Below are 22,269 nucleotides of genomic sequence, written 5' to 3'. Positions count from 1 at the left end.
TGAAGTCATATATGTCATACTGTGTAACATCAGGAGGCAAGTGATGTCTGGTTATTGCTGTACTAGCTGCTACTATTAAGGAGATGAAAGCCAGATCGTGTCTGTCATGTTTTCCCCCTTGTGAACAGCAAGCAAGCTATGGGATGAATTATGCAGCAGCCCCCTTTCCCACCAACCTTTCAGCTAATGCTTAGCATCCACTGATGATTTTGCCTGAATCAATTATTAAAATAAGTGCTGTCAAGTGGTGTCTTTGTTTTGTTGTTTGCATTTTTGTTTCTGTCATTCTTTCTACATTTATTAGCTGGTGGACTTCTATAAAGAGAAGCTTCCCCTCATCAAATGGGGCTTTTGGGTGATACTGGCATATGGCTCATTCTGGAAAGGCAGATGGATACTTAATTCTTTCTCTATAATTTCTGATGTTCAAATGAGGGGATTGGTGTTCAGGTAGAGTGGTGGTGTAATCCAAATTAGGGGAGTTTCTGGGGCTCCAGTTGGTAAACTTCTGATGTCTACCTCCAAAGTGTCAAAGAGGAGCATGCTTCTCCCCAGTGACTGAGAGTTTAGACAAGCCCTTCTCCACCCTTCCCTGACTGGCTACTGTTCTGGAATATGGAGGGACATTTCTACCCCTTCTTTGATAGACGCACTAGAAGTGAACATTTAAAGACTCCAACCATTTTTTTTTAAGATTTTATTTATTTATTTATTAGAGAGAGAGAAACAGCATGAGAGGGGAGAGGGTCAGAGGGAGAAGCAGGCTCCCCGCTGAGCCAGGAGCCCAATGCGGGACTCGATCCCAGGACTCTGGGATCATGACCTGAGCTGAAGGCAGTTGCTTAACCAACTGAGCCACCCAGGCGCCCCGACTCCAACCATTTTTAAATGTTGGAAGGTAACCTCAGGTAGAAATTTCCTACAGAAGAGATGAGTAACTGATCCAAAGTCTCTCATTAGATATTAACTGGCATAGATTGAAAACACTGACACATCTCTTAACTATTACCCCTAGGTTGTCCCTTGTTTTTATATGCTAAGACTTTTGTTTTTATTTCTAATTCAGGCCAGAGCCATTTCTCTGGCTGTGTGGGGTTAATGGAAAAAATTTGCAATTTGGACTCAAGAGTTTTGTTCTGGCACTTCTAGTGTATGATCTTAGGCAAGACCTATAAACCGAAACTCATTTTTCTGAAATGGAGAATGAAGATGATATGAATGCCTACTTTACTAGATTTAATCAAATAACTGGAATAAAGATGCTTCATAAACTGTAAAGTACCTAGGGTCATGCCCTAGGTCCCTTAGTTGTCCTAGGCTTGAAATCAGTCAACCTCCTCCTTGATTGTATTATGGACTTGACTGTTTCCTGGGCTTCTTTCTCAAGTTTTTCTTTCCTTAGGCCCTTTTAGTTTTTTCACTTTTTCTACCTACCCAGTCTTTATCCATAAAGCCATCCCATGAATCTTTGCAACTTCCACGACTTTGGCTCGTGATTCTTCTCAACTAGCCAGCCAAATATAACAGAGCAAAGGTTATGGACGCCAGCAAATGTGGGTTCAAATCTTGGTTCCATCACTTGCCGGCTTTGTGACATTAAGCTAAATTAAGTCTCATTTCCTTGTCTTTTTTATATATGTGAAAAGAAGGATGCTTGTATTACATTTTAAAAAATGCAGACAGCTTTAGTAAAGGACCTCAGACTCAGCAGACACTCAGTAAATGTTTGTTGCCTTTGCATTCTTTACCCCAAATAATTTTACCTTAAGTTCCTGCTTCCTCCCACCCATGGAGTTCGCTTTTGCAACTGCAGGCAATTTCATTGTCTTCTCAGTATAGCTATTTGCATTTGTAAAACGACCCCATTTGTTTCTTATTTGTGCCTACCTCAAGTATTCTTAACCACATCTGCTTTGGAGAAAGCTTTCCCCCACTATTGCAGGCTGCTTTCTGCCCTAGGGACTGCTACTAGACTCATGGAAGCCTAAAAAGACGGTCCTTTCAGTTTCTTCAGTGTGCATTTGAATATAAAGAATCTAACATGTAATTCATTGAGTGTCTGCATTTTGACTTTCTCCAGTGATTCCTGCTGTCTTTAAAGATGAACATAAAACAGGAAGTGCTTTTTAAAATGGGGAACACTCCTCCTTATGAGTTAGTTGCTCTGTCTACCCTCCTCATCATGTCAGCTGAGTTGAAACAATTGTACATAAGTGGCTCCAGCTGTTAGCCATGTGGTGCTGGGCATTTTCACCCTGCGGTGTTTTGTGATAGAAGTGGCGTGTTCTGCCCTGTGCAACTGGATGAAGAGCCTATTGTCTGGTGTGTTCCTTGGAGTGAGAGAATAGATATGTTCTTTCTTTCTTTTATTTTTTGAAAGTAATCTCTACACCCAACATGGGGCTCGAACTCACAACCCCGAGATCAAGAGTCGCACGCTCCACTGACTGAGCCAGTCAGGCGCCCCTAGATATGTTCTTTAAAGGGGGCATTAAGTTGTGCTAGTAACACACTGAACTGAGGTTTAATTTTGCTAAAGGAGCTGCTTTTTCCCAGTGTAAACCATAAGTAAGATTTCAGGGCAATATTTACATTGGTCAGTGGACTGAAAGTAGCTGTTTTCAATAAAGACGTGGTGTAGACAATAATATAACATCATTATTATTATTATTCTCTCAATACTTCAGACAGGCTTTCTCAGGAACACATTCAATCCGTAAGAGTTTTGTGGTGTAATCTACAGCAAAGAATATGCTGGTACCATTGGGAGTCAGAGCACCTGAGTCAGGGCTCCAAGGTACTAATTGTGAACTGTTGCTAAAATATAAACTGAGGCATATTAAAAACTTTAAGAGCTTACTCAAACAAAAATAAATTCTAATTGAGCAGTATCCAAAGTAGCAGATAGAAATGAGCTCTGAGGAGCTGTACAAAATGAAAGACTTTAATGGCCAGAAGGGAAGAGGAACAAGGAAGTTATACTAGGTGAAAAATAGGATTGGTTATTGCAAGGTCCCTTTCCTTTAGAGGGTGGGAAGGATCTGTCCCACAGATTTTCTAACTAGTGCTAGTCAGGCGATTACTGATTGGTTTCAGATTCCATTTTTGGGAGAGCCAAAACTGTAATTAAGTTAAATCTTGGTTCGTAAGAGACTCTTAACTATAGGAAATAAACTGAGGGTTGCTGGAGGGGCGGGGGGTGGAGTGATGGGGTAACTGGGTGATGATGCACATTAAGGAGGGCACATGATGTAATGAGCAGTGGGTATTATATAAGACTGATGAATCACTAACCTCTACCTCTGAAACGAAAAAAAAAAAAAAGAGTCTTGGTTTCGGTGATGTGGAGCCTAGCATAAGCGACTCCATTTGCGCATGTTATCTTGTGGGGGTTTGTTTTGTTTTTAACAATTCTCCCCTTTAGATCAGGCTCTCAGCCTGAGAGATGTGCCAGAAATTTAAGGCATTAGTGCTTCTCCCAGCTCTGAAGTTCTTGAATTTTTTTCCTCATCCTCTGTGTGGTATTCACAGGTCATTATGTCTTTTTGCTGAATCTTTCTGGAGTATTTGCAGGTCATGACCTTGGGTTTACATTCTTGAAGTCAGTTATTCCCTTTGTTTCTATTCTGATGAGTTAGTCTTAAGAAGATCATTTACTTGGCGGTTAGTGTCTGCAAATATGCATTTAAAGCTTTAGAGGGAACACCACAGTGTTTCAGGGAGACTACCATGATTATTATAAGCAGGATAATTCCCAATGTCTAGAGTGCACTTCAGAGCCATGGCACCCAAGAACCAAACCAATCAGAATCAAATAAGTCAAAGAAAGACCCCATTGAAGGAGCCACTTTCTTAAGCCAAGTGCTGCACATGGTATTGGTCAAGGCACACACACCTCCTTGCTCAGCTAAAAGATAGTCAAGGGGTGCCCTATTATCAAGAAGAATTTTGGGGAGGGAGTCTAAGGATTTTTGTTGGGTAGGTGCTGCTTTAACAATTGATTCAGATAGGCACCACACTTTGGAAGCATTGTCTTCCCATGCATTCAGAGAGAACGCAAGTAGTGAAAAGGAAAAAGGAATAAAGACTTCATATTGGAGGTGAAGATCTTTTTTTTTTTTTAAGTAGGCTCCACACCCAATGTGGAGCCCAGTGCAGGGCTTGAACTCGTGACCCTGAGATTGAGACCTTAGCTGAAGTTAAGCATCGGATACTTAACTGACTAAGCCACTGAGGCCCCCCAGGAGGTGAAGATCTTGATCCATGACCTTGGGAGGGCTGTCCACCTCCAGATGTCATCTGCTTCTGGGGAAGAGCCTCCCTCATTGATATTAATTTTATATCTCCAGCTGGTGGGCTGTTCCAAGGGTCTGGAGGAACCCTTTTTAATTGGGAGATGTGGACCCATGGTTCAAGTCCCTGAAGTCTACTTGCTCTCTGGATGGTAAGGAGGACCTGGTATAGTCCCTTACAAGGAGGTTCAAAGGCAGTCTTTGTTCATAGTGATTCCAAATCAGAAGTGGGAGAGAAAATTGGAAACCTTAGTCTGGAGTTGTAGCCAGACATTTGAGGAAACACAAAGAATTGAGGATCCAGTCCAGTTTATAGGGATTTAACAAAACCTCAAACACAGTGAACAGGAGTAGAATCTGACATCCACAAGGTTGTGTTACCAGTTTCTACTGAAACAATCACCCTTATTTCTATCAAAGATAATCATGCTAACTAAGCTGAAAAATTAAATTTGGCCAGATTATTTGTGTAAAGTGCAGCAAGAATAGTGATTGACTGTATAGGCTCTTTTAAAATCTGCTTTGCTGGAACTTATTGTTGTTGTTTTAATATTTATTTATTTGAGAGAGAAAGCACGCACGTGTGAGTGGGGGGAGGGGCAAAGGGAGAGGGAGAGAGAATCTCAAACAGACTCTACACTGAGCACAGAAGCTCAAGGCAGGGCTCAGTCTCACGACCCTGAAATCATGACCTGAGCCTAAACCAAGAGTCAGACAGTTAACTGACTGAGTCACCCAGGCACCCCTGCTGGAACTTTTCATAAGGAATCTTAGGTTGGACTTTTAAAAGCCTCTCCAAACTAAGAAGCCAAGCTAAGGACTCCCCATGAGACTTAGCCTGAAATACCTATAGATTTGGGTGAATTTCTCTCTCCATGAGGTCCCCAGGACATCCTGAGGTTTCTGGGGCTGCCAGGAAGTGACCATCCCTAATCATCTGGTTGGGCTGCCACGAACCCTGTAAGCATGGTACCAGGCTGGTTTCCCCAAGGGGATCGTATTGGCTCCGTAAAGTCAACTTTAGTTTCTTAAAGCTCTCTGGTCCTGTCTGCTTCTGTGCACATTCTCTTAAGCACTTTTTTTTTTTTTTTTAAGTAGCCTCCAAGCCCATCGTGGGGCTTGAACTCACAATCCTGAGATCAAGAGGCGCACACTCTACGGACTGAGCCAGCCAAGCACCCCTGTGCATGTTCTCAGATCTGACATTCCAGTCAAAGCCTTGGTAATATAACCAATATTTCCAATTATGTCCAAGGAGAACAGATTCTTATTGAACTTATGCAAATAACTATATTGTATGAAAATAACAATACCTAGTAAGTTTCTATATTCTGGAGGGATCTGGTAGGGAGAAAAAGTACATGTTTAAATTATGTTTACAAAAGTAAACTTTACAAAATGAAAAATTAAAAATGCTTTCATTAAAGCTGGAAAAAACAAAGCATTAAGGAACCAGCAATGTCTCAAAGAAAAATCTATTAAAAAAACCTCAAATAATCCTCATCATTTCATTCAATCCCATGTTATTAATTCTTGTTCTGCTTTAATCCAGATTCTCCATTAGTTCTGGAAATTTGTAGCCAGTTCATTTTTACAATCTTAAAGTTATCGGAAATGTTACTCTAGAGTACTTGTCAGAGTCCTTTCTGTGAATCTTTCTGAAGGTGAAGCACTTTTGCAAAAGCGGCAGAGTAAAATAACAGTCTGTATGTGACAAAAGACATAGAATGACCATGATTAAAGATCTGATGAGAGTTCCTTATAAGAGAACTGACAAGAAAATTTGATTATTTCTATGACATACAACATTTTAAGATAACAACTGGAATTGTGACTGATAACATTATACCAGGACATGTCAGATTTTTAGGAATTTCATACAATTTCTAGAGCACTTATATTAATAACATGCATCCATACAATATAACCTAAGAAGGTTTACTGTCACTTATTTGACAATGAACCCCATGTAATTTAACATACCAAATAAACCCAAGTAATATAACATCTCTTTTCTACGAGGTGAGAGACAAATCTTTTGAGATTTAATGGGGACCCTCTGGGGTCTCTTAAAATTACTTTGGGGTCAAAAAAACTCCATTTAGAATTTGATTTTTAGAAGATGTCAAAAGGCTTGAACATTTGATTAAATAGGATCACAGACTGTTATGATTTAATACTTAATTATCTATTTAGTCAAAGTGACAACAGACAATGTTAAGGGCAATGTATTATTGGTTTCAGAGGTAGAGGCCAGCGAATCATCAGTCTTATATAATACCCAGTGCCGGGGTGCCTGGGTGGCTCAGTTGGTTGGGCGACTGCCTTCGGCTCAGGTCATGATCCTGGAGTCCTGGGATCGAGTCCCACGTTGGGCTTCCGGCTCGGCGGGGAGCCTGTTTCTCCCTCTGACCCTCTCCCCTCTCATGCTGTTTCTCTTTCTCTCTCTCTCTCAAATAAATAAATAAATAAAATCTTAAAAAAAAAAAACCCAGTGCCATTACATCATGTGCCCTCCTTAATGTGCATCACCCAGTTACCGTTGTCCCACCCCCAACCCCCCATCCAGCAACCCTCAGTTTGTTTCCTGAGATTAAGAGTCTCTTATCGTTTGTCTCCCTCTCTGGTTTCCTCTTGATTCATATTTCCCTCTCTTCCCCTATGATCCTCTCTTATTACAGTGTTTGGCTTAAAATCCAATTTGTCTGATATAAGGATTGCCACCCCAGCTTTCTTTTAATGTCCATAGCATGATAAATGGTTTCCACACCCTCATTTTCAATCTGGAGGTGCCTATGGGTCTAAAATGAATTTCTTGCAGACAGCGTATCGATAGGTTTTGCTTTTTTATCCAGTCTGATGCCCTGCATCTTTTGATTGGGACATTTAGCTCATTTACATTCAGAGTAATTATTGAAAGATATGAATTTAGTGCCATGTAATACCTGCATCGTCACTGTTTTTGTATATTGTCTGTTCCTATCTGGTCTGTTACTTTTGGGCTCTCTCTTAGTAATCACAAATTCTTTTAGTTTCTGTTTGTTCTGGAAGCTTTTTATCTCTCCTATTTGGAATGACATCCTAGCTGGATAAAGTATTCTTGGCTGCATTTTTTTCTCATTTAGCACCCTGAGTATATCATGCCAGTCCTTTCTGGCCTGCCAGGTCTCTGTGGATAGATCTGCTGCCAGTCTTACATTTCTACCCTTGTCCTGAGCCGCTTTCAGGATTTTCTCTTTTTCTCTCAGATTTATAAGTTTCACTATTATATGTCGGGGTGTTGACCTATTTTTATTGATTTTTGAGGGGGTTTCTCTGTGGCTCTTGGGCTTGAATGCCTGTTTCCTTCTCCATATTAGTGAAGTTCTCCACTATAATTTGCTCCAATATACCTCTGCCCCTCTCTGTCTTTCCTCTTCTTCTGGGATCCCAATTATTCTAATATTGTTTCACTTTATGGTATCATTTATCTCTCAAATTCTCCCCTTGTGATCCAGTAGCTGTTTATCTCTCTTTTTTCTCAGCTTCTTTATTCTTTGTCACTTTGTCTTCTATATCATTAATTCTCTCTTCTGCCTCATTTATCCTAGCAGTTAGAGCCTCCATTTTTTATTGCATCTCATTAGTAGCCTTTTTTATTTCGACTTGATGAGATTTTACTTGTTTCATTTCTCCAGAAAGGGATTCTCTAGTGTCTTCTCTGCTTTTTTCCAGCCCAGCTAGTATCTTTATAATCATTATTCTGAACTCTAGTTCTGATATCTTACTTATGTCCATACTGATTAGGTCTCTGCCAGTCAGTGCTGCGTCTTGTTCTCCTCTTTGAGGTGTGTTTTAACGTCTTGTCATTCTTGCAGAAAATAGTTGCTTTTCTATTTGTAGAGTTTCACCTCTTCTTTTCTTAGATCTCTGGTTGTGTTCTCCAGTGTTCAGAATGGTTTGATAGCTATCTAGCTGAATTCCTGGGACCAGACGAAACTAAGGTCTCCTACTTCATAGTCATCTCTTACCTAATCTCCCCAGGGCACAATTTCCCTCCCCTGAGATCATGACCTGAGCGGAAATCAGGAGTCATATGTTTAACCTACTGAGCCACCCAGGCGCCCCTGGAAACTACTTGTAAGTAGATATACCATCAAACATCATTATTGTTGAAAAGTTCATTTCTAAACTTTTATCTTACTTGCATCTATTTAACTCTCTCTTTCTGAACAATTACATTTAGATCCATCATGAAAATGTCACAAGACCTTAAACTGCTTTAGTGGTATCTTAAGGTATCTTTTTTACTGACAAACTCTGTAACAGAGATATCAGGAGCTTCTTTGACTTTTAGTAAACCTATGTGGAATAAAAGTATTATATTTAATGCTGATAACTCTAGAGACAAGCTTGTTTTAGTTAAACCAACAAACTTAAACTAGCTTTTATTTATCAAAGATTATCCTAGGTCACATAAACTTGAAAAACATTTGGGTTAATGTCTATATTTCTGAGAGTACACTTGATTGATATAATGCGTGTTTGTCTTTAAGCCAATTAAATAGAGCTCTTTACAAATTAATTTTTGCATTACTATCTGGAGGTAGAAGAAGAATCACACATTTATAACATACATACATAAACATGCAGACAAATGCAAACAGAGATCTCCTAGTTTTTATTTTAAAATTTTAACTGTGAGATAGATATGAAAATGCAAAACTCACTAGTTTATGGAAGAACAGTTGGATCCAAATTTTGTTTCTGGCAGATGGAAAGTTTACCCGGTCAGATGGCAGGTGGCTAAAGCTTTTTAGTAATATTTGTGGGAGAGACTTAGAATTTGTATTTGTCCTTGACAAGTAATCTTACGGAGGCTGTGGACTAGATTTGTGGACTAGATTTTGAGCTTTTATATTTTGAAAAAGCCTCCTCCTCCCCCATCTTTTTTCCTTCAGTCTCAGGTGAATGTGAGCTGTGTTTTATTTACCTCCTGGGGTGTTTATATTTCAAGGACATGGTAAAAGGTATACCTTCTAGGGACAGAGAAGGAATGCAAGTTTTCTTCTAGGAGTTTAGGGTGTATTTGTCTATTATCAGAAGTCTATTGCAATTTAAATTTTTCCTTCGTTCTCTTCAAAGCAGGAGAGTTCTGTTTCCAAAGTTCTGATCTTTTACAATACTGCAGGCATTCTGAGATGAATAGGGAGTTTTGGGGCATGGTAATGTTAGGTAGACTTTGGATTGTTTCTAGAGCTGTATTTCTGGTTTTACAAAGATTTGTAAGATAAGGACAGTTGCTCTTAATTCTGCAAACAATTGGGATGTAGCCTTAATGATATCAAGGAGCTGAACCTCCCATCTAAATACATTATCTTCAGTTTGCTTCTCTATATCAGGGGGAAGGTCTTCTACCAAGATGAAAATCAAAAGATTCTTGTGTTCTAGAATTAGAGGTGCTGTGTCTTTGGTATATTTTAGTAAATCCTTCCACAAAAGACTTCAGAATGTTTTTCTTTTCCTCTGGGTACATAGTTTCATTTTAGCTTAGGTGAGAAGGCCTAAAATCATATTCCTATCATCTCTGAATATCAGCTTCTAATTTGGCCAACTTCTGAGCATAGAGCTACTTTAAAAAATCCTTTCAAATATTTTGTCAGGTTTCAGATGACAGAAACAGTTAATATTCCTGGCATTATTGTACAACCCCTCGGATGCAAGAGGCATCCCCAAAGAGGGTGCAAAAAATACTACCTGCCCAAGAGAACTCCCCTAGCCACTCCCAAAGATAACCAAAAGAAAGAAGGACTTAGACAATTCTCCCGAGAGCTGGCTATAGTTGATAGGACCCTAGCTGCAACACACATCTCTGTCTGGCCAGATTTTGGGGGACCCCAACCTGACACAAAACCAGATAAATAAGAAGGCAGTAGCTACCTCCGGAAGAGAAAGGTTCAACAACCAAGGGGTACTCAAAAGTAAATTCGCAAGTCACAATTCAAAGACCTATTGCTACAAATGTTTTTGCCTGCCAATCTGAATTTGGAAAGGAAAGGACAACATGAAATTTGACCTTCCTCTCTCAACCAGGCTCTGCAGATAGAGATCTGGGAGAGCTGGCTTTGGCAAGAATTCTCACCCTTTGCCGGCTTTTGCCAGTTTTCCCAGGATCCCATCTGCATGCTCTGGAGTGAGCGGGGTGTCCCAGCAGGTCATATCCTGGTCACCAGAAGCAATAGAACAGGAAAAATAATTTTCCCTCTACTTTTTGTGTTGAGTGTTTGGCTGAGACCCCTTTTTCTCTAGGATACCTCATAAATGGATAAGCTTATCTAGGTTAAAAGGTCTCCACTGTGGCCACTGTATTTCAAGATTATCTTTGCTGGGTTAACCTGTTTGTTCAGCCTTAAAACAAAATTTTATTCACCCAAGGCCTCATGCTGGACCCAGTCCAGCTTAAATTGGATCCAGTCTGACCCTGGACTCAGATCTGGCAGATAGGTTTCTTAGGACTTCTTAAATCTATAGGTCCCCTCACCACCTTTTTTTCTTGAAATATATTTATTAAAGAAACTGGGTATTTGTCCTTCACAGTGTCCCATGTTCTGGATTTGGCTGATCATGACCCTATAGTATCACTGAACATGTTCTTCTGTCCCCTGTATTTCCTGTAAACTGGTAGTTAGATCTGGAGACTTGCTTGGGTTCGGGTCATCAGTTCATATTTACGCTGACTCTTTGTTTCAGTAATTGGACCACCGTAACACATAATGCGGTGATCCTTCAGGAGGCTCATCAACGGAAGTGACACAGCTTCAGGCACTATTTCTAAAACAACTGTGGTATTCAGGCCTTATTCTGTCTGAACCTTCCCACCCCGTTTTCTGGAGGAAGTCAGGAAAGGAGAGGACTAACACACGCCACGCAGTGTATAAGCTTTGCAGCTACAGCCGTGACCAAGGTGGACATGGTCCCAGCTTTTGAAGGGACAGACTGCCTCGTGGGGAAAGTAGCGAGAGCCAGCAGATGAGTCAGTAAAGTCATTCCACTTTGTGGTCTGCACTTGCAAGGAAACAAACAGGAAGCGGGGACAGAAATGGGGGGTCCGGGAGTGAGAGAAGGGAGAAGGAGGGGTGAGGAGAAGTAGGCTCTCTTAGAGGCTGTACTTCACTGAGCCTGGAGGTGAGAGCGAGCCAGTCACGTGAATGCGTGAGGTGGCGGAGAGGGTGCTGCTGGTCGTTGGGATGGAGAGAGTGCCAGGGACCTCAGAGGTGGGACACACGGCACATGGAGTGAGAAAGGGGAAGGAATCAAGGCTAACTCCCCAGTTTCCTGGCTTAAGCAACTGGTGCCAATGGCATGAATCTTTCAGTGGTCCCCACTCTGGTCCCCTTGGAGGTTATAGTACCTGAGTCCATCCTCCTGGCCTCCTAAGTACTTTATAGGTCCTTCCCTTTGTGCTCCCTGTGCTTCCATTGGCTTGCTCAACTCTAAGAAGATGGAGGAAAGGAACAAGACGGTGGGAGCATCCCATGCTTGACTGATTTGTGCAGTGGGACTGGCACCCAAATGTAAGAGAATATTGTTCAAGTTAGCCATGAATTGGTATATCTCAAACAGGCAAACACTGACGGGGGAGAAGTTTACAGCTAAGAGTCAAATGAAACTTTTGGATGTTCTCTCTATGACATCTATCTCTGATGTCATTTTTCATTATCACCAACAGCTGAGTTGCATGTGCCATAAAAAAGGGCTCAAAAATAATTTTCCAGTACTGATACTAATGAGGGTTATATGGTCTGTGTCCAAAGCATTTGCAGTGCTTCTTGATACTTGTCTAAAAACTCGATTCCCAACACATTCCTTGTGATAAGAGACACAGTCCTGTGCTCAGATTCTAAATACTAAAAGACACCGGGAGTTTTTCAGAACTGTTGGACTGACTTAAATCTCACTGGAAAACAGCTTTTTAAAACTGACTTTTCCACATGTGGCCTCCGTGTGATCACTTCCCCCCAGCGGCTGATAACTGCCAGCTTCTGGTGGCTTGGGAAAATGAGCTGTTTCCCACGCCCCCACACGTCAGCCCCACTGGGATGTCCATGCGGGGAGATGTGTGACTGGGCTGGAGGGAAGAGAGGGTGAGTAACGAGCTGGCCAAGCTCTTTCCCTGACTCCCTTTCCCGCAGCCTGCCGGCAAGCTCCACAAAATCACCCCTGGCGCCAGGTGGTGCTGGAAATTATTTATGCCCCTAAACAGTTAACTACCCAGGAAGACTGGTAAAAAGTGGAGGGTTTTTGCTAAGTCCACACGTAACTCCCAGAACTCTCGTTCCTTTCCTGTCCCTGGGCCCAGATGCACTCCACCCCTTTGAACCTTTTCACCCAGTTCTTGGCCTGTTACAGGGTTTGCTTTTAAGTTCCTCTTCTTTGTGTCCGGCCAACCCCCTCCTCTAGTAATGAGGTCTGAAGGGAGTGGAGGAGAAGGCTGTGTGGGAGGAGGAGGGAGGGAAATAAGGGACTTGGAAAACCCACAGGCCTTCCAATCAACTTCTGAACAGGAAAGAGTCCCTTTTTTGCATTCATGTTCTTCCGATGCATCGCCTCTTAAAAGTGCAGACTAAGGGTCCATTTGCAAAGTCTCTCCCATTTGATTAGGGCATATTTTTTTTTTTTTAATTCACAGATTCTCCAAGTAAAAAGAGCACTAAAGTGGTGTTCTATGTCATCAGTGGATTGTGCACTAACAAGAAGGGGGCAGTCAAAGTCTCATTCTTAGCATGGCTTTGCAGGAGACCCAGGTACCCCCACCACCGAGTACCCTCCAACATCAAGGGGCTCTTTGTCCCCTTCCCTTTTTCCCAAGCAGTGTGGGGGTTAGCTGGATAAGAACATCAGTCTCTTTTTATAGGCAGTTAGAACTGATTTCAAGAAAGCTGTGCATAGTGATTAAGAGGGCCAACTTTGGAGTCCAGCTCCCTGAGTTTGAATCCAGGGATTGGTTGCTGACATTTACTGGTAACTTTGGACAAATTTAACTTATCTTACTTCCTCCATCAGAAAAATGTGGATAATAGTAGTATCTGTCTTATGGAGTTCTTCTGAGGATTAAATGTTAATAAGAGGCCTGGAACACGGTGTTAGCTATTATTCTGACACATTAAACTATTCACAATAATTAATGATATCATAATGCCCCCATTCAGATTTACTTCTTTTTTAAAAGAGATGCACTTTTAATTTATTTTACTTACTTACTATTTTTTTTAAGTAAGATCTACGCCCAAAGTGGGGCTTGAACTCATGACCCCAAGATCAAGAGTCCCATGCTCTACTGACTGAGACAGCCAGGGTCCCCAAAGTGACTTCTTGACCTTTTACTCATTGTATCATCATTTGTGTGTGTCAGTCCTTCCCCATATCCTTCTGGATTGTGGGTTCCTTGAAGGGAGAGACTGTGTACTACCCATTTTGGGACCCAAAGCACTTAGCACAGCCCTGGTATATAACGATTACTCAGCGTGTTGGCTAAATTAGTGAAGGCTTTAATAATGGCTTACGTTTGAGTGGTGCTTTGCAGGATGCAAAGCACGCACACATGGGAAGCCCAAGACTCGAAGTTCAAGACACGTATCCAAGGTCCAGGGATGGGTATGTGCCAGAGTCAGGTCCTGTGATCCTTGCTCCCTCCACCAGGCCATCCTGCCTAGGAGAGGAGTGCTGAATTTTAAAATTCAGGATCATGTCCTTCTCCGGTTCTGTTGTAGTTGACAGACAGGGGGTACCTGTCACAGCATTCTGTGCATGGAAACTCAGAGTCCCTGAGGAGGACGTTTTTCCCCCTCTCCTCCTAACTCTGCTTTGTTTTGTACAGGTCACCACAAATGGTATGATTGCCATGAGTGAGCCCCCAGCCAAAGAATCCCACCCGGGATACTTCCCCCCGACCTTCGGAGTCGTTGCACCTTTTCTGGCGGACTTGGACACGACAGATGGCCTTGGGAAGGTTTATTATCGCGAAGACTTATCCCCCTCCATCACTCAGCTAGCCGGAGAGTGTGTCCGGAGAGGGTTCCCAGAAGTCTCTTTCCAGCCGAGTAGCGCAGTGGTTGTCACTTGGGAATCCGTGGCCCCCTACCAGGGGCCCAGCAAGGACCCTGACCAGGAAGGCAAGGTAAGTGCTCTCCCAGGTACAAGGGAAAATAGTCAACAGGTTGGTTTTGTGCACTTTGGTCTTGCTTGAAGGAAGGGAGACACTTGGGTAGGTCAAGAAGCCATCTCTAGGTCTAAAGTTACTTTTTGGGACATGCCTCTGTTTCTCCTTAGAAAAAAATAATTTTGCTCCACCATTTAATTTTTATAGTATTGCAGAGTAGAGAGAAACTGGAAAGGGCCAAAAGCACTCCAATTAAACAGGGGATGTTCCAGGTTGGTAGTTCCCAAAGTGGGTACCACAGAACACCAGTCCTACAACATAGTCCTTGAGAAAAAGGCCTCCCCTGGTCAGGTAAGTTTGGGAAATGCAAAACTTTATCTCCCCCTTGGTGACTCACTCTGAAAAACCCTGCAATAAAGAAACCTGCTTAATTTTTTTTTTTTAAAGATTTTATTTATTTATTTGAGAGAGAGAGAATGAGAGAGAGCACATGAGAGGGGTTAGGGTCAGAGGGAGAAGCAGACTCCCTGCCGAGCCGGGAGCCCGATGCGGGACTCGATCCAGGGACTCCAGGTTCATGACCTGAGCCGAAGGCAGTCGCTTAACCGACTGAGCCACCCAGGCGCCCGAAACCTGCTTAATTTTTAAAGAAAACTTAGCAGTCCCCAAACCTTTCGGCCATACTCTTTTTTCCCTCCCAAACAAGATACATTATATCCCGCAGAACACCCTTTGGGAAAGCCTGTTATTGGCCTGCAGGAAACATTTTGCTTTTTGTATCTGTCAGAGGACTCTACTTGAAAACTGCTTAAAACCTTACATTTCTCAAGTTTGTGCACTACCACTTGAGTGATGAACGCCCAGCCCCTTGTACAGAGCCCTTGCCCTGTCTTGGGCCTAATCTCCGCTCACCCTTTGCCACAGCTGTATCAAACTGTTTACAATTCTCTGATCATGAACCCTCCCCCCCCACACACCTTGCATTTGCTGTCCTCTCTGCTTGCATCGTCTTCTCCCTGACCCCTGCTAGTGGTGTCGAACCTGTACTTGATCCTCTAGACTCGCACAGCCTCCTCTCCTCCCACCCTCCCAGCTTCGGGCACTTCTTTCTGTGGCTTCTATCGTGCTCACACATGACTCCATGATACACTCTATCCCCCCGTTTTGCAGTGTTTTCTTTACATGTCAGTTTTCCCATCTAGACCAGAAATTCTCGAGCGTGGGGACCATGTATTTATAGGAAAGGTACCAACGTTGAAGGAATACTTTCTCTGTGCCTGGCTCTGCCTATTTCACATAGGTCTCTCAACATTTCTGTGAAGTACGTGGTTTTCTCTCCATCTGGCAGATTCAGAAATCCACGCTTAAGGAATTTAAGTAACATGCCCAAGGTCACACAACCCATGATGAGGAGAGCAAAGATCTGGATTCAGATCTGTTTTCTCCCAAAGCTCATGTTTTGTTTTGTTTTTTTTTTCTTATTGTATGTTGCTTGGGCTCAGTAAATGTATGACAAATGATGAGTGTGGTTAATATGTTTAATGGCCGGGAAACAAATTCTAAGGGTAAGAATTTGCTAAGTGGCATGAGATTTAGGCCACTGTCCAGAGGTACCATCTCTATAATTTTTGGTTACCCTTCATGCAGAAGGTGATTCATTAATTAATTGGAAAATTTCATGTTGACAAAGTCTTAGAGATACTTAAGTGGAGCCATCCTGGAGTACTTGGTTCTTGCTACTCTTTTAGAATAAGGGGCGAATACTGCCACCTCTGGGCTTTCTCTGTATAGTCTGGTGAATACAACAATGTAAGATCTATCGACATATTCCTGAGTAACTGAATCTCAACTCATCTTCACAGAGAAACACATTCCAGGCTGTTCTGGCCTCCTCTGATTCCAGCTCCTTTGCCATTTTCCTCTATCCTGAAGACGGTCTGCAGTTCTATACAACATTCTCAAAGAAGGACGAGAACCAAGTTCCCGCTGTGGTTGCATTCAGTCAAGGTGTACAGGGATTATTCTGGAAGAGCGAAGGAGCTTATAATATATTTGCTAACGACAGAGAATCAATTGGAAATTTGGCCAAGTATGCTTTCTTTGTTCTTCAGTAGATTCTCCCCTTAATGATGATTTTATCATTAAGATGATCATTTTATTATTTTATAAAGGATAATATAATGGGCACTAGAGAACATTACCTAAAAATGTTCCCGCAGATTTAAATTTCATATATGGTTTTTTTATATTATGTAGTGCTTTTTTCCTGATGAACTCAAAGTAATACACTCTTAGAATGAAAAGGCATCCTGTTTTTAGATATCATGCTCATTTGAAACAGTTTCTCCAATGTCCTCTGCAAGTATACAGTTAGAAATAAACGCTATTCAAACCCTATCTCCTGCTAAAAACCCAAGGCTGAGAAAAACCTTCTCCCCCCACGTGGACTAGGGAAGAAATTCTTACAACAAAATTAGTGCTCTCTTGGGCTATTTTGTAGAATTTGGCAAAAGCGGGGAATTCTACTTTTTTCTAAAAGTAGAATCGTTCCTCTCCCATTATGCCTTAAAAAGTGAAGAAAGAACACCCTCCCTCCCAATTTCAGATTGTCCAATTGAGTCTAAAACTCAGTTGATAACCCTCATTTATCGTGCTTGCCTGTTTCCGTGGTGTGAATACTCCTTTTGTGGCCATGTTCCAGCTACGCATGTCATGTTGCTCAATACGGAATTGAGAAGAGAACCATTCTTCACACCATACAGATGCAGTAGACTTAAATCACTTCCAGAACATAGATAATAGTAAAATAATTCAGCGTGATGAGTTTCAAGTATTTATGGCCTTTGTTTTTAATACCATTTATGTAATTGTAAGTTTATGTGATATAATTTTTTACAGTGGCTCTGTTTAATAACTGGCTTGCAAAATTACTAAAATTCAACATCTGGCCCTCATGAGCTGGTGCTAGTAAGCCCCTGCACACCTCTGCCTTCCCTGGAGTCCTGGGATGGACAGACTGAGTACACATCCTCCTTCTGCAGGGCTTTCTTGATTCCTCACCCCCTGTCCCACCCCTGATGTTTTGCTCAGGATTCTCCACTGGGTAAAGTCTGTTTCTTCTTCCCCGTGTAAAAGCTGATCATTTTACATAGTTTCTGATAGGAGCGCTTCCAATCACAGATGCAGAAGCACATTAAACATGGTGGAGAAGGAAGGAGAAATCAGGGTCATTTGACTGTGTTTTTTAGTTACACGAGGCCTTTAGAGTCTGAATCTCTCCTTTGCATTCCACTATACCCTTGGGACAGGAAAAGGTAAACTGAGACCTGTCCAAGATTCCATAGCTGATGGAGTTGGCATTTCTGATAATCTAAGTCTGCACTGTTTTCACTCGCAACACCTCTGACACCACATAGGTGGGATTTTTTTCCCTTCTGCCTACCGACTCTCTCACTCTCTCGACATCCCTTCGGTGTCCTACAATTCAGTTGGGTCCTGGTGTGGACAGCCCAGGGTGAGCACAGACCCCACAAGACTGCCCTCACTTCAGAGGCCAGCCCTAAGTTCCAGGTACTGTACTTACTGCAACTCTGGTCCACCAGCTATAAATTGGGGGTTTCTGGGACCCCCCGCCCCGCTCAGTTTCCATAATTTCGCTGACATGGCTCACAGAACTCAGGAAAGCACTTTTCTTATCATCACCAGTCTATTTTAAAGGCTACAACTCAAGAACAAATAGAAGGAATGCATGGTGTCGAAGGGAGAGGGGGCTTGAAGCTTCCATGCCGGCTCACCATCCCCAAAGCTCTCCCAGCCTCATTGTTTGGGGGTTTTTATTACATAAGCATGATTGAAGAACTTCTTGGCCCTTGGTGATTAACTCAGTCTCCAACCCCTCTCCCCTTTCTGGAAGTCAGGGCATGGGGCTGGAAGTTCCAACCCTCTAATCATGCCCAGGTCTTTCTGCCGTCCAGCCCTCATCCTGAAGCTCCCTGGGGTCCCAGCCACCATTCTTCCCATTAACATACAAGAGACAGTCTTATCATGGCAGAGATTACGAGGATTTTCGGAGCCATCTACCAGAACCAGAGACCAACAAAGTAGGCAGGGGGTTTCAGGCTGACACACAGATCCCCAGGGCTCCTTCTGCTCGGTTAGTGGGGGCGGTTTGTGGGTTGCTGGCTGTTTCTAAGAAGCCTGTCCTTTTTCCAGGAGCAGCAACTCGGGGCAGCAGGGCGTCTGGGTGTTTGAGATAGGGAGCCCGGCCACGGCCAGTGGTGTGGTGCCCTCCGACGTGAGCCTCGGACTGGACGATGGAGCAGAGTATGATGATGAAGACTACAAGTCGGTGACACATCTGGGCCTGGAGGATGTGAGCACGACACCTTTCTCCTATGAGGCTCGGAGGAGGGGAGACCCGGGCACACACAGCGTGCCCCGTGTCCTCTCCCCCCGCCGCCTGCCTACTGAGAGACTCCCCGGACTTCCCACGGAGAGGACCAGGTCTTTCCAGCCGCCAGCAGAGACATTTCCCCAACAGCACGCGCAGGTCATAGACGTGGACGAAGTTGAGGAGACAGGAGTGGGTAAGGCCATTTACATCATGGCTGGTCTGTCCTGGGACACTTGGGTTTCCAGACAGGAGTCCTGCTGGAGGGGGTCAGTTGTGTGCCCTATATGGACGTTTGGAAGGATGAGAGCTGGGAATGTAGGGGCGGCCCTCGCAGCTGTAGGGCTTCGCTGGATGGGCCTGTTGGCTTCAAAGACTCCAAGGGATCTTTGGGGATTATAGGCCTGCGGTTACGGGAGGACTGCTGAGCGGGCGCTCTTTCAAGTTTCCTCTGACTCCCTTTTTGTCTGTTTTCAAGAGAAAAGTGCTTTGGAATTATTTTGAAAGTCAGATTTTCTTATTTGTGACTTCTGGGATCAGAAATATATTCACCCACCTGAAAAAACATTTTAGAAGTTTCTTTGGCTATTTACCGCTGTTTATCTTTGACGTTTATTTCCTCTTGGTTTTGGAATGAGGATAGTTGATTATTTTTTCCTCCCAGGTCCTGTCAGCTTCAGAGATGGTTTGTGAAGATTTAAAAATGCAAAACAAGTAGATCCCCCAGTTTTAAAATACAATCTTTTCTAGTCAACCGTATTCTGTTGGATTTTTGCTACGTTTTGAGGGAAAAACCATTTGAGCACCAGCATGCTTTGATTTGTCTTATAAAAGATGTTCCAACTAAACGGAAGAACTGATTCAATTTCAGGTTGACATATAATCTGCCAACATTCACATAAATGAGATGGTCCAAGGCCCTAAATGATGTTCACCGTGAGTCCTTCCTGCTTCTACTATGAAGTTATAAGGCCCCCAGAAAAACTGACTCCATTCCACATGAGTCACTCAATTTTTATTTCTCCTTACTTCTTCTGATTTGTTTCATAGCAGTCGTTTTAAATGTTTGTTCTTTTTTGAGTATCCCAAAGCATGCACAAGATCTGGTGGCCAGGGGAAGTGTGCTTGCTTACTTCTAAGGCACAGACATGGAGAAGTTACCCTTTATGATATGAGGAGGATATGGGTTCAGGTCTGAGGGCTCCCCTCCGCACCCTGGATTTCCTGGGGCAATGCTAACAGCTCTCAGCACACGGCACTCTGCTCTAATCTCCCCCAGACATATGGGGTATGTTTACTCACAGATGTTGAGTCTGGAGTCTTATTCTGCTTCTCCCCTGTCTAGGTGTCTGTGGAATTCTCATCTGTGAGGCCATCACTTCGAAATGAGATCATAGCTAGCACCAACAACTTAGGGTGGTATAGTACTTGGTCCTGATAAAACCTAGATTTGAACTCCAAATGTGTCTAAAACACATGTTTTTCTGTCCCTCTGTCCCATAGTTTTATTTCACTGTTTTTATATTAGAAAGGTCAGTTTTCTGTAGGCAGCAATACATTCCTGGTGTTATTTGAAGTCACCCACAGATACGTAGGCCATAAGGGACCCCACAGGGAGCTGGACCCACAGCTGGAGCTGAAGCCATCAGTCACGTCTTATGTGCTCAGCTCAGGGCCCAAGTGTTCCCAGCGCCAAATGCCACCTTTATACACACTGGAAATTCCCTTCTGAGTATGTAGACTAATCACATCCACCTGAGGTTAAACTTTACTTTTATCTTCCCTAACACTCAATTATAAATTGGATCATTATCCTCTCTAAAAGCCTGCGCCCCGCCTTGTGCTTTTGAACTTCATTCCAAATTAATTTGCTCTGGATTATTAAATTTGACGAGCTAGTTCATAATTCTAACAAAATGAAGCTGGGAGGTAGGAATTTGAAATAGAAATTCATTTTGTTTCTTGGGTTAAAGACCTTTAGACCAAGTATGACGAAGGAATTATTTCTAATCAGCTTCTGAGTATAAGAGCTTCTGAGTTTTCTCCTGGGGAGGAAGGGGAAAGTTTTAAAATATTTTCAGGTCATTAAAATGACAAATTTTATTTATATATATATATGATTTTTTTTTTGCCACAATAAAAGTAAAAAAAAAAAAATTAAGTCTGTCCGAAAATGGGAAGCTAATCTGACCACATTACATGGACACCATCTTAAGATGGATATTGGGTGGCAGTAACCTAGTATTGATACAGTGATTATATGGATTCAGTGATCCAGTACCTTGAATTAGCGTATTTTTAAATAACTCCCTTGTGATGTCTCAGACTCCTTTTAGACCTATTTGCCTTGGTGGTTGGCGTATAGGAGCCAAGACAGGACTTGGGTTGCTATGAGCTGTGAGCTCTGTCCCAGAATCCCCCGCGCAGGTGGGAATTCCTGCAAGGCTTGAGGGCGCACAGAATAACGAAGCCTGGTCCACTGCAGTGCAAAGCGCTTACCAGTGTGCTGTGTTTTCCCCGAACAGTGTTCAGCTACAACACGGATTCCCGCCAGACCTGCGCCAACAACAGACACCAGTGCTCCGTGCATGCTGAATGCAGGGACTTCGCCACGGGGTTCTGCTGCAGCTGTGTGGCTGGTTATACGGGGAACGGCCGGCAGTGTGTTGCGGAAGGTATTCGGCTTTGGGGGCACCTGGGGGGCTCAGTCAGTTAACAGCCCAGCTCTTGGTTTCAGCTCAGGTCACGGTCTCGGGGTTATTAGATCGAGCCCGGCGTCGGGTTCTGTGCTGGGTGTGGAACCTGCTTGGGATTCTCTCTCTCCTTCTCTCTCTGCTCGCTCGCTCTCTCAGAAAAGAAAAGAAGGTATTTGGCTTTTATGTGTTCCATTTGTGCGGGGAGAAGGAGGGAGTAGAGTCTTTGTTTTGGGGTTTGTTTTGAAATGTTGGCCTTTGCCCAGATCTCTAAAGGTGGGTAGTGTTTTTAGTAGATATTAGATTTTGAATGATACTTAATCTCTCATTCCCATTCTTTCTCATCCTTCTCTAAAGGGCGTTTCTCAGGGAATGCCCACTTTTGTAATATGGTGAGGTCTCTTTCTTTCCTATGCAATATTTTTCTCCATCTGGGAAATGACTGCCCATGGGAGCCCATCTTCACAACTGCTTAGGGTGGGACAAAGGCTGAAGTGTTGAAATAATGCAGCCTGGACCAGGCATGATTAATGCCTCTCGTTTTCCTCCGTTTCATTCCAACCTCCTCCGTGGCATTGCTCACAGACCTGAGTGTCCTAATGGTTGTTAAGCCCCAGAGGGGCCACAGTGGGCAGGCGTGGACCAAAGTTTGTAGTGGGGAAAAGTGTATTCCAATCACCCTTCCCCTCAGGCTATATCCTTTCTTCATGCCCCTGAAATCACAGCATGATGATGGTGGAGCATAAGGGGTGCACC

At 43.0% G+C, this 22,269-nt stretch overlaps 1 protein-coding gene across 2 annotated transcripts in view; it reads left to right on the top strand.

Moving 5' to 3' along the window:
• The window catches only part of NID1 (nidogen 1), a 78,837-nt gene that overhangs the window by 11,470 nt on the left and 45,098 nt on the right, over positions 1-22,269 (top strand). For both annotated transcript variants that reach the window (XM_031016756.2, XM_006746081.3), the window contains exons 2-5: positions 14,149-14,448; positions 16,293-16,519; positions 18,643-19,016; positions 21,346-21,495. In XM_031016756.2, the coding sequence (XP_030872616.1) occupies positions 14,149-14,448; positions 16,293-16,519; positions 18,643-19,016; positions 21,346-21,495 (1,051 nt within the window). The remainder of the gene's footprint in view (positions 1-14,148; positions 14,449-16,292; positions 16,520-18,642; positions 19,017-21,345; positions 21,496-22,269) is intronic.

This window comes from Leptonychotes weddellii, chromosome 6 (genome assembly GCF_054177405.1).
Source record: "Leptonychotes weddellii isolate Sample4059 chromosome 6, ASM5417740v2, whole genome shotgun sequence".
Classification (NCBI taxonomy): Eukaryota; Metazoa; Chordata; class Mammalia; order Carnivora; family Phocidae; genus Leptonychotes; species Leptonychotes weddellii.
Note: the sequence above shows the minus strand (reverse complement) of the source record. Positions and strands in the feature narration are given on the sequence as shown.